The sequence below is a fragment of the Cajanus cajan genome, chromosome 5, assembly GCF_000230855.2.
Source record: "Cajanus cajan strain Asha chromosome 5, NIPB_CcT2T_4, whole genome shotgun sequence".
NCBI lineage: Eukaryota > Viridiplantae > Streptophyta > Magnoliopsida > Fabales > Fabaceae > Cajanus > Cajanus cajan.
This window is the reverse complement of record NC_138521.1, coordinates 62,711,662-62,727,840: the sequence shown is the minus strand read 5'-3', so window position 1 is coordinate 62,727,840 and position 16,179 is coordinate 62,711,662. Positions and strand designations below refer to the sequence as shown.

The 16,179-nt window shown below is 32.1% G+C and overlaps 1 protein-coding gene across 1 annotated transcript; it reads left to right on the top strand.

Annotated features, from left to right (window-relative positions):
- Nucleotides 1–3,556: 3,556 nt before the first annotated feature.
- On the top strand, nucleotides 3,557–5,748 carry LOC109809361 (uncharacterized). Its single transcript, XM_020372643.3, has 4 exons — nucleotides 3,557–4,125; nucleotides 4,218–4,332; nucleotides 4,439–4,553; nucleotides 4,718–5,748. Exons 1-4 carry the CDS (start codon nucleotides 4,025–4,027, stop codon nucleotides 5,557–5,559), a joined length of 1,173 nt encoding a protein of 390 aa, XP_020228232.2. The 5' UTR covers nucleotides 3,557–4,024; the 3' UTR covers nucleotides 5,560–5,748.
- Nucleotides 5,749–16,179: the final 10,431 nt, after the last annotated feature.

Here is a 16,179-nt window from a genome sequence, read left to right as displayed (position 1 = left end):
AAAGGTTGAACTGGTGGGTCACTAGTTGAACCGCATGACTCGATTTTTATTAAAAAATATTTATATTAAATATATTTTATACTTATAAATTTTAATAAATTCATATCTTATTTTAAATTTCAATTTTTCTATCTTATTTAAAATTATTTTTATTTTTATTTTGTAAAAAAATACATAAAAAATTACATGTTAAACGGTATATTAATACAAATTAAAAATATAAATAATATGTACATATATAATATGCTTGCAATTAATATCACAAAATAATATATGTAATATTTACATAGATATTGCATTATTAAATATATAATTTAAAATTAATAATATACTATAAAAGTTATTTAAGTTGTATATATTGCAAACAAATATATTAGAACAAGTAGTCATTGTTATATTTAATAAGACTCCTTGCTTTTTCATTAAGAAATTCAATTTTCATTATTATTTTTGTGATTTATGGTCCCTTAAAAAAATGTAAAAAAAAAATTAAAAAAAAATGGTTGAACCGGTTTGACCCACCGGTTCACCGGTTGAACCGGAAAATTGACCGGTTCAATCCGGTTTGAAACGGGTCGACTGCATAACCGATCGAACTTCAGATTCGAACCGGCTGGACCACCGGTCCAACGGTCCGACCGGCCGGGTCGGTCCGGGTTTTAAAACACTGATTTATTGGGATAAAAAAATATCTTAAAGAAAAATAAACTAAAAAGAAATATCTCCATTATTATTAGTATAAATATACTCTGTTAGTAGGTATTGGGTAAAGTATCTTCAAATTAGGGGTGTTTCTAACTAGTTTCTAAGTAATATTAAGTGATATGATATTAAGTTTCATTATTACGTCAACAAACTAAATTAATCCAAATTTTTCTCATACGTTATTATTGAATTTTATTTAGGATAAATTTAGATTCAAATAAACGACTCGTTAATATTTTGTATCGAGTACGAATAAAGATAAATTCACTCTAACTTCTTCTAAAACAGTGGTAAAAATGATGCTTGGTTGTGTGTACAAAATGTTTTAACCCTAAATCTGCTACAATTTTACGCTCATCACATTTGAAATATATTATATTCTTTGATTCCTGTGGGCCTTGACAGTGCTTGGTGGGTTAATAGAAAATAGCTCTTATAAATTATCCTATCCATGATTGCCAAGTAATATGAGTCTTTATATAGAATAGAAGAATTGCCCCTAGTTGGGGCTAAAGGTTTGGCAGATTAGGCTATCATATTCAAGTATTATTAAGTATTGTCCACTTTAATTGTTGTGGGCATTTATAATTTTGTCATTTAAAAGAGGGATAAGTGAGTATAAATTAGTCGTACTTAATTCCTAAGCAATGAATACATTAAATACGTTAGAATCCAAGTATATAACAATAAATACAGTAAACTTTTATGGGACAGGTGTATAGGGTGGTTCAGGCTTTGTGGGCTTAAAGCCAGTCCAGAACAACATGTAGCTAAATTTACAGAATTAAAGCGTGGAGGCGAAGAATAGGGGAAATAGCGTTTGTGGTATTGTTTCAACGAAATTTGGGAAGACCTAATGAAAACGAAAGCAGTGATAGTGGGACATAAGAAAAAGATAAGCTTTAATAGTGGGAGTCAGAAGAAGAATGAAGGTAGTGATGCACACACAATTGACAAATAAGAGGGAATACTTGAAGAATAAGACGTGGACGAAATTATTGATAGTTACACAAAATTACTAAGATCAACAAAATGTGTCTCAAGTTTCTCACAATTTACGTTAAAATCATGATTCTGGAACTGCAAAATTCCAAAATTTAAATAACTTTGGCCTCTGCTGCAAATTGTAAGTAGCATGGCCTTGATTGATTACTTTATTTTGGAGAGAATCCAGTATCCCTTTAATCAACATGGTTTCCCAACTTTATTTTTCACAGAAATAGAAATAAAAAATGGAGTCGATTTTGGAAAGAGAAAAGAGTGATTAGCCGAAGTTGGGTTGAGAATCTTGCCCTGAAGCGACGGTGAAGAGCGTGGGAAGTTGCTTTCCTCGCGACATTTGTCTTTAGCCTTGGTACTGTTTTGCTTATACCCCCGCCATAAATGAATTGAAAGGCAACAAAAGTTGGTACTACCCACACCATGACTGATATGACATGCATGATGCATCTGTTACATCTGCTCTCATCCTGGCCATGTAAATCAAATTAACAAATAAAAATATCATATTTCATCTGGGTCGAGGTAAAGTAAAGCTGTGTTGTGTACATGTGTGGATACTGATTAGCCGTATCCCTTTCAATTGGTACCCATCACAATTATTTATTGCTAATATAGTAGTAGTTGGCTCATATGGTAAAAGTATATATTATTTTTGTGGTCCTAATTCCCAATGACTCCCGCAGTAAAAATCATCACTTAATAACTCAAACAAAGCAGCAAAATGGTGACAAAAAAAATGGCATGAAGAAACTGATACATGGGCATGGTTTTTATTTTAATGTAATATAAATTGAAGTGTGTACTTTGGAATTTAAAGTACCAAGGAAGTAGGAAGTAGGAAGTAGAAAGAGGGAAGTGTGAGGTGAGGGGATTAGTGATTACTACACTACACTAGAAACACTAGGCTTTTTCTTTTGTTTCAAAGTACTAGTGTACCGAAAGAAAAAAGATAGAAGTTGGACTTGGAAGTGGGATGCTGGAGTCGAGGCTTACATAAAAACTGAAAAAGGAGTTTGGCTTTGTGCAGCCGTTGTCAAGAGTGGACGTGACATGAGGGAGTGGGGAAGGCCCATACAGCGTCAGTCTTATGCCAAAGCCTGTTTTCATCACATAAAGGGGTTATTTACAGCGCTCAGGCTGCAGAATGTACCCTTTACCCATCAATGTCTTCACTGCACATTCAATGAGCAATACAATACTATCATATCAAATATCTATATATACTCCTATCTTCATAAATCATAAATAATAAAATACTACACCACTATTTATTTACTAGATAGACACAGACTACGGGTCAAGCTAGTGACACATTTGCTCACCACCACAACGTCACATAACGTAGTCATGGACATTAATTTCTTAAAATATGACCTACCAATAGCAAATTCACAGGACACCATGTGCACGTTGTAGGTGGCACGAGAGTCTAGCACTGTTGTAGCACAACGATGTTTGTCCCCGGAATAAAAGCAAAGCATATGTCACTGTGAGAGAAAAATTAACCATGGGGTAAAAAAAAAAAAAGAATCTGAGTATGTAACCGGATTCTCTTGGGTTACTTTATAACGAAGCTGATATTAGGTATGTTTTGTCATTTTCCTTGCAGTGTTCATGGTGGTGTGTACGAATATGGCTATGGATGTGCAATTATGTAAAATATGTAAGAAAAGAAGCAGGGGCAATAGTATTAAATATATGGGTGAGGGCATGGCATGGCATTGGCATTGGGAAGGGGAGAATTTAAATGGTCTTTATTATACAGGTACTTTTTGATAGTAACCTAACCCTCCCACTCTCCTTTTCTCAAGAGGTGTGACCAGACCCCACCCTTACACAAAGGAAAAGATTGAACACTAACATCAAAAGGCCATGGTAATGGTAAACCCTCTAAATTATTGGGGAAGACAAAAGAATGAGAAAGAAAGGTGCCCCTTCTTTCGCTTCTACTAGTACTACTACTATACTCAAACAAAACCAAATTGTGGAATGAGAATGGCAACAGAGAGAGAGAGAGAGTAGTAATTGACCCATCAAACAAACCAACATAACCCATCCCATGTAATGTAAATTGTAGAGAGAGTGAACACTGCCACTGTGTGTATATAGTATGTAAACTCCTCCCAACAGACAGACACGCCTCTCAATTATTTGTGTCCATTTCTTCTTCCCATATTGTTCTCGTGTGTTGTGTGTGTCAGTGTTTTGGTGTGTGTGAGAGTGAGTCATTAGATTAGATTGGAGTGAGAGAGAGGAAAAAAAAGAAAGAAATAGTGTGTTGTGTTGTTGGGTGGTTTACACTCTCCACAACGCCAAGATGCCACGCCCAGGGCCAAGGCCTTACGAGTGCGTGAGGAGAGCTTGGCACAGCGAGCGCCACCAACCCGTCAGAGGTTCCATCATTCAGCAGATTTTCAGGTTTTGGGTTCTTCTCCTTTCCCCTTTTTCTCGGCCCCTTTTTCGCGCATGTGCATTCCTTTGACGCTGTTGCACGCCATGTGTTTGATTAGGGTCGTCAATGACGCCCACAGCCCCGCGACCAAGAAGAACAAGGAATGGCAGGAGAAGCTCCCCGTCGTTGTTCTCAAGGCCGAAGAAATCATGTACTCCAAAGCCAATTCCGAGGTTTCTAGTTTCGCAAATGCTTGTGGAATGTGGATTCTTAGATCTTTTCACTGTGTTGCCTGAAACCCCTTTTGCTTATTTTTTTTTTTGTGATTTGCTTGCTTAGGCAGAGTACTTGAATCCTGATACGCTATGGGACCGCCTCAATGATGCCGTGAACACAATCATACGGAGAGATGAAACCACCGAGACGGGTGACCTCTTGCCCCCATGTGTTGAAGGTACTTCATTTTGCATTTTTGGTGGATCCTCCATTTGAGTGTCTGTCAAAATCCTATTTTGATGTGTCATTGCGTCGGGTGTAGAGTGAAGATTAGCAGTTTTGAGCAGCCACTGATGGGTTTTTTCTTTGGTTTTCTGGGTTCATTCTTCATGTTGATCACAGCCGCACTTAACCTGGGTTGCAAACCTGTGAGAACTTCCAGAAGTGATCGGCACAATAACCCCAGGACTTACCTTTCCCCAAGAAATCAACAACCTCCTGCGTCTCCTAAACCTGTTGGTGGGAATCCCTTGAACTATGCCAAAGTCACAACTTCTGCAGTGTCACAGATTCCTGTGTCAGATAACTACCCCTTCTCGGAAAGCCTCCCTTCTGCTCGTCATCATCAGCGATTGACAATGGAAGCTAGACCCTCACTGAACTTGGGTTCAGTTTACCCATTGTACTACGGTTATGAAGCTAGAGAGCCTCAACCAAGAACGACCGCCAGAGATACCACTTGTTCTGACACAATCTTTGTTGGAAGACCAGTCATTCCAGTCCCAGAACCATCTGGAATTGGTCTGTTAGAAAACTTCTCCTATGGTAGATTCCAACACGTTCCAAACAGAATGGCTATAGAAAGGGCTGTAGGCACCCAGGAGGCACCAGATAGGGAATGCGATTTGTCTTTGAGGTTGGGTCAATGTCTGCATCCGTGTTCAAGCAGCAAAAGTAGTTCAGCATTTGAATTAGATGATATTGGTTTAGGAGTTTCACTCGAGGGCAGCAAGTTTAGCCATCTATCTTTGCAGAGAAATAAAGAGTTCTGTTTTTATCCTAGAGAGACACATTATGGTACCCTTGACTCCTCCACTTCTGGTAAATATAATGTAGAGGGTGATGATCAGAACTTAGAGGCAACACTTCGGAAGCGCAAAGCACGTTACAACGAGGAGGATGGGCAATTTTGCCGGCATCTAGGGGTCCCATCCAATCGTTTTACTGGTAGGCCAGGTTCGTAGACAGTCTTTCCTGTTTGTATCATATATGCATTTGCAATTCTAGATGATCGAAAATGTTGTTTAATCCTCTTATGTAGACTCTTTTTATGTGTAGCTCTGCTTGTGAAAAATTTTATAAGCTGGCGTTGAGTTACTAATTGCATTTCTGCCAATGTGAACTGTATATAAAATCTTAGCTTGCTTGTTTAATTTCTGCCTGGGTCTGAAAATATCATAAGAGCAAAGAAAGAAATCATTTATATCTTAAATATTATGAAGAGTTCTAATTTAAATGGGATGCATGGCAAAAATATCACGGGTGTATAAAGTTAGCCCTGCTAGCTCAGACTCTAATCTGCTAACTGGAATCTATGTTTTCTCTGTCAAGATTAGATTCCTAAACCCAAATAGGCTTCTGACTTTCAGTGTTGTCAATTAATGCAAATTATCAATTTAAATGCGATACATGTCCCAAGGTGTGCTCTTAATTATTAAGTTGTCAGTGACAAAATAACTAGAAAATCTAGTGACATTTACTAAAGGGTGGTTCTACAATATAGTCCAATGGTTCCTCCAAGAACTACAGCATGGATGCGCCAGCTTCTCCAGCCATTACCTATACAGTTTTTACGCTTGATAGTTTAAATACCATCCTACTAAACACTAACAGCATACCCTCTAGCTCCCATAAAACTATATCTGAATCATAGTTTTGAAATCCGGAGCAGGAAGCAAAGGAGATTATAATATTGTGAGAGGACATGATTATGTCTGAAAAATGGTTAAATTTATGAATTTTTTTTTGTCAAGGCCATGTCAAAATTGTTAGGAGTTGGTTGCCTGATTAGGAAAATGTTCCAACATACACCCCGTAGGTGTATTTTTTGTCTTTAAATAAAGAAGAAAGAAAAAAAGAAAAAAGAAGCAAATTCATATATGTAAGAAAAATGTGATAAAAAGTAAAAAGTAAACAAGTAGGTGGAAGAGGATCTGAACAGATAAATGTAATTACTCCTCTGATTATCTGGTTGGACAAAGCTGTAGGTGACGGGACTAAGGCTTTGACCAGACTCAAAATATGCCTGTTCAACTTTGTAGAAAGGTCGAATGAGGAATTCTTTGGTGGGCATTGCTGCCTACCATATACAATCTGTGCATCAACATTAAATAAATGTGCTGCTATGTTGATCAGATATGCAATTATTTCTTAAGAATGCCTTTACACCTGTCAAGTATTGAACTGCTCGCCCAAAGATTTTCTGAGGATCCTGTGTACTTGTCGGATTCATGGACCACATTAGCAGTGTCCATGCTTGGATATGGACAAGGAATCAGTTTGAAGTCTATCCGTCCAAGTGTGTTAGGAGTGAGTTTCAAGACATCATAAGGATAATAACATAACTTCGATATGGTATCTTGAGATTATTAGCACAACTTCCTGCAGTACCCGGGGCCGATTTAAGATGGGCTTTTGGTCCTTACATTTGGCTAAACAAAGATAACTCTTGTTACGGGGCCTTATTGACTCTTGATTTGTAAAAAATGAAATTTGGTTAAGGCATAGGTATTGGAGTTATTATTTGACATGTGGGGTCCTATTAAAAACGCACTTAAGATAGCCTTTATTGTAGGTGTCAAATAATAAATTAATGAAGTTTTTTTCGTTTTTAAAATGGGGGTCTTCATAAAATTTTCTCGGCAATCAGTCTTCAACTCTTTGTACCTGAGGGGCGTTTATGAATTCAGTGCTGTTGAACCCTCGTTAAAAGGTCATGACAGCAACATGAACCTATCATGAGATGGAAAATTAAACGATGGAAAATTAAACATATTCATGGCTAGCTAAAGTTTAAGAATTAAGAGTAATGTTATAACAATTCTCTTGCGAGTTTTCTTGCCATCTTAAAGAAATTTTTTAAAAGATAAATGTTTAATGTTTTAACGTATAAGCACAGTAATATTTATTACTATTTTTAATCTGTAGAAATTGCGTAAGGATTATGATCATCTCAAACATAGTTTGAATTTAGGCGTATGTCCATACTATTTCAATTTTTCATTAACATACTATGAAAGAGTAAAATGACATTATGTCATTATATATTATTATTTTTTAATTATTCGTATTGAAAATTGTTCTTGAAGATTACATGTACAGCCGTTTTCAAATATGAATTACACATTAAAAAAAATTACACATTAAAAAAAATTGTAACTTCAGCAAAAATATTTATATTGAAAAATTAGAATATAATTAAGAGTTTATCTAAAAAGTATTTAAGTGAAATATTAATAAAGCCTAAATATAATTTTTTGTGCTTCAAATATGGATTTAGTTTGTTTTGGTTCTTTAAATTTTAAAATTACTTAGTCCTTAGAATTTTGAAATAACTCACTTTTAATCTTATTAAGGATCAAGTGATCACAAAATATGGAAATAAGGACTAAAAGTGGATTATTTCCAAATATGAAGAACTTAAAAAGAAAACTTTCACAATTTGAGGAATAAAAAAAAAATTCAGTTAAATTTGAAAGATAAAAAACATATTTAAACCTATTAATAAATAGTTGTGTTATTAGAAAAATAATACTTTGGTTGCTTTTGAAGTAAGGTACTTGAGGTAAATTGAAAGATTCAAGATATATTATTCAAGATGGAGAAAGTGTTTTCTACAAATATAAGTTGGATTTATGGCATATGATAAACAATACATTCATTTTTAGTTTGATAGACATAGGAAATCCTGAGTTTTACCACGCGGGATTATTTATAAGATTATTATAGAAATGCATTCTTTTACTCTACTTTCATTTCATTTTCATTTATTTATTTATATCTCTCGTCTTGCCTTCCAAGTTTACCCAAAATAAAATTAACCTTAAGCATTATGTTAGTTTCGTCAACGTCATGCAGTAGTAAGTGTTCCAATTGTGTTTGCAAAATCGTTTTTGTTATCCATTGATTGTTATATGTTGCTTAATGACGTTATCCTCACTCACTCTAGTCACCCTCGAAGCACATCATATAGACAATTTACGTCAATCAAAATAGTATGGATGCATCCTGTTGCCTGGGATTGATGTAACCTTCACAAACAAATGAGATGAGCATGGACCTCTCTGAATTCATTTCCTGAGATTGAGAATGAATGATGGGACAAATCTTTTTTAATTTTGCTTTAAATACCCTCAGACCTTACTTTGTCTCCTAAATTTAAGGCTTCATGCTTCATGTACTCTCTTTTTGTTTCACATAAGTTAAAGGAGGGGACAGATTTTAACTTAAATGAATAAGCCAAAGCCTGATACTTAAAATTCACACTCCTAGACTCACTAAATTAAATGAATCAAGTTATTTGAAACATTTGAATTCTTTTAGCTTATTTATAGCTTAATTGTTTCATTTTTAATTTTTATATTTTAAAAATTAATTTTATTAATTTCACATTAGATAATATATGATAATTAACATATAGAAACGTGTTTAACATGTAGTACGTGAAATTCAAACAGTTTAGACTATTTTACTTTTGTAATTTAGTAAATAAAAATTTCATAACTTATATATTACTAAAAATATATTTTTCACAATAAATATATAAATAACAAAAATTGGTAAATAGTCATCAATTTTTTTTTTATCATTAATACTTAGCAATGTAAATAACTTAAAAATGCTTATTATAGACTATGTTATTTAACGGTGATTAAGCAGTATGCACAAAGTTTTAATTTGGATGGATAAAAAAAAAATTGGGTGGATAAAAAAAATACGCACAAGGTCCAATAATAATGATTATAAACTTACTCTTTTTTTTTTTTTAACAGTGACTATAACTTACCAAAAGCATCTCAAATTAAAGCAAACAATTAAAAAAACTCCAGAACAAATTAAAGATCAGGATTATTGACCCAGCAAATAATGCAAATAGGCCCAAGCAATTAGCGCATAAAGAAAAGAAAAGAGGCTTTCACAGTTTTACTATTTACACCCTCGTTTGCAAAATACATTTATATTTCCTTTTTCTAGTATCTCTTTTACTATTATAAATTCTCTTTATACAAATTATATTTTATATAAAAAATACGCAAATGCTATATTTTAGGTCTCATCTCCATTGTTTACTAAACCGTATTTTTTTTTCTGTCTATCAAATAAGTTAACCTTTATTTCGTATCATTATACCTTTATTTCTTGTTTATTCAAAGAGAATACTTCAACCTCAATATTGTGTGCAATCCGTACTTAATTGTATGCATCAACTTCAATGTTATGCGTTGTTCTTAATTTCATTGTATCATCATGTCCACGTTATCCAATGAGGTACGTCATTAACACTTTTTTTTTTTTTTTTAAATTCTAAGAAGTATTTTATGGAACATGATATAATCACTCTTCCAAATCGCACATTTGGTATAAATGAGTATGTCAAATAACATAGGTGTAAAAACAACTTGTAAATATAATATCTTATAAAATTTTGAATTAAGATGTAATGTTAATTTTTTTTTCTATTGACTTATCATTTATTATGCAGTTTTTTATGCGCTTAATCTTCTTGTATTTCTCAACATAACTTTATCTTTAAATATTTTTATTAAGAAAAAACACAATTATTTAAAATCTCTTATTGTTAATCAAATGGAAAGGGGAAACAACTTTTGCAAGATTATTAATTTATTGTATGGAGGGGTTACATTTACACTATTGACTTTTACTTTTTTATTTTCTTTGATTAAAGTATTCTTACATTATTGTGAAATTGATCTACTATTTTTTAATAGGAAAGGAGTACATGGACAAGAACATAATAGAACTTCAGTCGTTATGAATGTATCCAACTCCATCACTAAACTGGCTTTTGAAACTGAAGTTGAAAAAATATGCAATCAAAACATTTTTTTTCCTCAAATATTCTTTGTTATCCAATATGTAATACTACAATTTATATTCCCAAGATGCTCTTTGAATATTAATCTCGCACATTCTTCAGAGACAGGGTTGCATGCAACTAACTAAATTAGGTTATAAAAATGAAGCCAAAGAATTAGTGCTCTTTGAATACACAAAATACATGCATGTGCATCAAGACTTTTACATTATTTTATTGGTGTGGTGTGAATAACTTTTTTATTTTTATTTTTGTTTTTATGAGTATAATACCACAAAATAATTTATACAATAAATGAAGAAAGCCCAAAACGTGTTTTTTTTTTTTTTTTTTTTTGGGTTCAATTATTATTGTTGGTACAATTCTTATAAATTTAAAGTTTATTTTTTATGTCCTAGTAAATAGGAAGCCAAATTTTGAGGTTTTAGGTGGGCACGGAAGGTCCATCTGGGAGACTTTTTATTTTTATTTTTAATAAACATTACTGTCTAAAGAAAATTTTTTCAACGAGATTTTTCCCCCCTATTCTAAACTAATAGGATGAATATTTGATTTATATAGTGACTTGTTAATATAAATGGCACATTAAAAAAAATCATACTTAAAACCAAGTTATGCTATAAACACGATTTCTATTCATAATAATAATTGTTTTTTTTTCTTGATAAAAATAGTAATTTAATAAAAAATTGTTTCTTATTATAACTTTTTCCAAAAGAAAAAATTGATAAACTTCTCTCCTAAATACTTTCAAGTTACAAGAGGAAATAAACTTCTCCCCTAAATACTTTCAAGTTACAAGAGGAAAGAAAAATGAAATGATAAAATAAATAATTTTTGTACATAAATTAAAATTAAATAATATACTTTGATTTTGGGAGAAGTTCGATGATTTTTCTCTCTCAAAAAAGCAAGAAGGATAAATTAATTTTAATTTATAATTTTTTTATTCATTTGACTTTCTTATTTTCTCCTCTGCTCATTCAAATTGGACTAGAATCATAATTTTAGAATTCTAAATAATAATAATAAAAAAGCAGGTTATGTGCTTGTCTGGTTAATGACTTATTATTATTATTATTATTTTTTACGGAAAGTTAATGACTTATTGTTAGTTAACTTGATTTTTGTCTTTGGAAAATGTCTGTTTTGCAAACTAAATTTTTGTTTATAGTGATATAATAAAGGCCATATATATGTACATGTGTACATAAGTTATGTTAAAAATAAATTTATAAAAAAAATTAAAAAAAAATTAGATTAACGAGAACTTTCATTTGAAAAATAAAATAAAATAGTTCAATGCATCCTTAAGAAATACTTAATTTGGAGTCACTATTTTGATAGTACTCTTGTGCATTTATTGTGTGCATCCAAATTCCAAAACGCAGCATTAGTTGGCAATACGCGTGCATTGCTGAATAATTTCAGTTCCTGAAAAACAAAGTTGCTCAAATTCCACTTTCAGCTGCTTCATTTTGACTTTGAACAAGATGCAAAATAAACAACTGGTTGACAAAAATGATACAAATATTCGTTTCTAGAAGTAATTCTGATCCTGTTCAACATGAACACCATCACTTTTGCTTTCATTAGTACAAATATTAAAGGAGGATGCAATTCATATTTAATATATCATTTTCTCATTGAATTTTGGTTAATTTTTAATTAGATTCCTATTTTTTCTAAATTAGATAATTCATCATTTTATGTTTTTTTAATTTAGTCTATGTGTGAAAAGTTCAATTACAATTTTTTCACAAATATTTTTTTATATTATCATACATCGCCAATTACATTAGGTTATCATTTTATGTCATTGTTGATGTTTATTGAATTCTGATTCATTCTTGTTAAAATTCTCAATTATTCAACAATTTTTATGATTAAGGAGATTGTGGAAAAAAAAATTACAGATAGAAAATAAAATTTGATACATGTAGATGATGACGTGAAATAGTGTATTGATATGATTGTCTAAATATAAAGATATGAATAATATTTTGTAAAATTTCACCGATAGATTTCTAACTCCAAAGAGTAAATTAAGAAAATGAAATACCAAATTATATTTTTGATTTAGGGATCTAATTAAAATTACCAAAAAAATCCAAGAATTAAATGATGTATTAAATCATAATATAAATCACAAAGTAAAATATTGATAATAACAAATAATTAAAAATTTGAGAAAATGATAATAGAGAATAGGAATCAATGAATATCAATAATGTAAGATATTATAGTATCCATCTCTCTGCCCACACTTAAATACTTATACTTAGCTTGTAATGACTCGTCATAGTATCTACATTTAACCATTCAACTACTAACCGTAGAAAAATATCTAATACGTAGGATAAATATATATACAATATATGTAAAAATTCAACAACTAAAAGAAAACATAATATTATACAAGTATATAAATATGCACAATAATCTCATATTGAAAATGAAAGTACAAAGTTGTCGATCAAGCAACACATCTAAACTAACTATATCAGAGTAACCTAAACAAGTCACCATAGCCATCATCAGACATGCCCTCAAAAACACCACCTCCATCTTAACCCAGTCTTGCTCCCATATAAAATGAACATCGCAGTCCAACCACAAGGCAACATGCAAGTATAAAATGGTACTCAAAGAATAAACATATAACAAATATATAAGTAAAACAAGTATAGTACTAAATATCCACATGTAAACAACACAACATAATACCTCAACATAGCATTCAACAACAAATCCACATAGCATATGAACAACACCAAATATCAACACGTCACATTCATAAAACCTCAACTACATGCGTCATCACACATTTAACTACGGAAATCTCCTACAATAAAGGTAAGTAGTCTAAGTGACTTGATCCTATCGAACCAACCTGATCTTTTTACATCTACTAGATCAACAATTAATTTATATACCAATCCATAACAACATGGTTTCTCCTCACCGCTTAAATTAGGAAGTCTAATATTTCTATTAGGGTAGAACAACTTGGATATAAGCTTACTGTGACATTAGATTGCATAAATTAAGCCACCTATGGGATTAGTCTGTAGACTACCTTCCAAATACTACACTCTTTTCAATACTTAGTTAGGGATTTTGGCATCCAACCTTATACCTTACTCGATTTTGGCACTTTATACCTGTATACCTCGACTTTTCTCACATACAAATCAATATTGGTCACTTGTAATCAATATAACTCAACTTGGTCCTTATGCTGTGGTCATTTATAGTCGGTATGTTTTGACTTTACCCACGTATCACATCAACTAAGATCTTAGAGGAGACTCAACCATCAACTTTAATAGTTAACTACTCAAACAGGATTTTCAATAACTTAGCTCATTGAGCATCACAACAATATCCTCGCAATTGGATGTCCAACTTTCTAAAACATCCCCTTCTCTAGTCTTAAGTCAACCAACACAACATATCTTAACACCTTAATCATTCTCAACATCAACACCTCAACAGTTCAGCAATTAATCATCTATAAACATTGTTCCAAATCAATGCATATAGAACAAACACCATATCTCAACATACAACATGTAATAGATTTAACTAACCTACATATGTTCACCATTTTCTCAATCAAACAACAAGTTTTCATAAGGAAACCCATCCCCAACACCATTCTCCCGACACTCGGTGTCATTGAGACAAAGCTCTCTCAAGCTTGCCCATGCCCGACGCTACCCAATCAACGCCCGACATGAATGAGGCAAAGAGCCTCTGTTGCAATCTTGCTTGGCATTGCTAAACCGCACCCGACCCCATTTTAGGCAACCTGCCTCTACTTGACTCATTTATGACATCACTCCATTGGTGCCCAGCGTCATTCAAGCAAAGAGTTTCTATCTTGATCACATTGAGTGCCACTCAACCTGGGCACAATGTTACCAAGTTAGAGGCTTTCTCTCTCCTTACACTTGGTGTGACTAAATCAAAGACTTTCCTATCTCTTTCACACCTAGTGCCATGAAGGCACGCTCTATGCGATGGTGATTTCCACACATAAAAGAATCACGAAATTGACTCTCTCCACTTGAAAATCAGAAGAATCCAACATGCAATACATAATAAAACATGTATACATATTAAACAACTCATATCCATCCTCAAAATCAACATGCAACACACAAATTGATCAAAACATCAAATTTCACCTCAACACACCTCATGAACAAAACACTAACCTTGACATTTAGTTCTCAAAATCAGCCAACACAACCATGATTTGTGGACATCAATCAATCATGCAACTCAACCAATTCAACAATTAAACATATTATAACTTCCCTTACCTCAAGATTATTCCAAAAAAAGAGGAAGAAGGAAAAAAAGAAATTTGCCAAGGCCACAGTCCTCGCAACTCAATTATGGGTTCTTCAACACCTTGAATCCAAACACAACAAGTTAGCCACACTCTAAGGGAGGATCTAATGCTCAAAGAGGTCAACAAGATGAAGAGAAATCTCACTAACTTATGAAGTTAAAGTTTTAAAAGAAAACTTACTTTTCTCTTCAGGTCTTACTGAACCTCTAACAAAAAAAATCTCTAAACACCAAAAAAATTACAAAAATTCTTAAATTTCCCAAGTTTCTCAACAATGACTTCACAACAAAATTACTGATAAAAATTAACAATAAGATCTCATGTGTACAAATAATAACTTTACTTCTTATTTGACTGACTACTTATACACTTATATTCATATTTGTTAAATGCATATTTCTTAAGCTGAGTCGTAACAAAAGTTTTTAAAGTTTTATATAGAATTTATATTTATATTAATTTAATAATAGCTAGAACTTATCAAATCAATATATTATGTATGAGATATTTTAATATATATATATATATATATATATATATATATATATATATATATATATATATATATATATATATATATATATATATATATATGCTATAACATATAAGAAGAAGGAGGTGCCATTGTAAGTGGCGAGACGATAAAACTATAATCTTTGCATTAAAATAAAGGATTGAGATCCAATTTCTTTCTAAATCTTTACTTCTTTTAATTATATAACGATCTGACTTGATCTTTGCACTATATGATATAACTATTAATAGTGAAAAACATGTAGCTTAAGACTCTAGACATACAAATACTAGAATATGTATTGTAATGTACACGTATAAAAGAAAATCAACTAAATAAATAGATGCAATATAAATACAGTAATCTAATAGATGTAAATTATACATCCTAAGTTTTCAGTCAAGCAACTACACTGTCTATACAATCTACCACCATGGGTAGTCAACAAAATGTCTTCCAACTCCTATGCTACTAGGTGACCTCTACAACAACTCTCTAGTCTTATCTTTGCCTTACTTTCATACCACGTATGATTATCGTAGTTCACATCACATGAAAACATATAAGGATAAGTTAAAGTAAAAAAGAAATAATGTAAATACATCACATAAACATTAGATCATCATATCATCTTTAACAACACAACGACATAACATAATAGCATGTAATTCAAATCAACACAATACAACTCTGATTCAACATAATATCACATATCATCTTAGATCAACATAACATTTAGACAACACAGTCAACTCAACACATCATATGCTCAACATAGCAACTATATGCGTTGACACGCATTTCGACTAGGAGATCTCCTATAACACAGGGTGAACAGTTTAAGTGGTTTGATTCTACCAAATCGACAACAC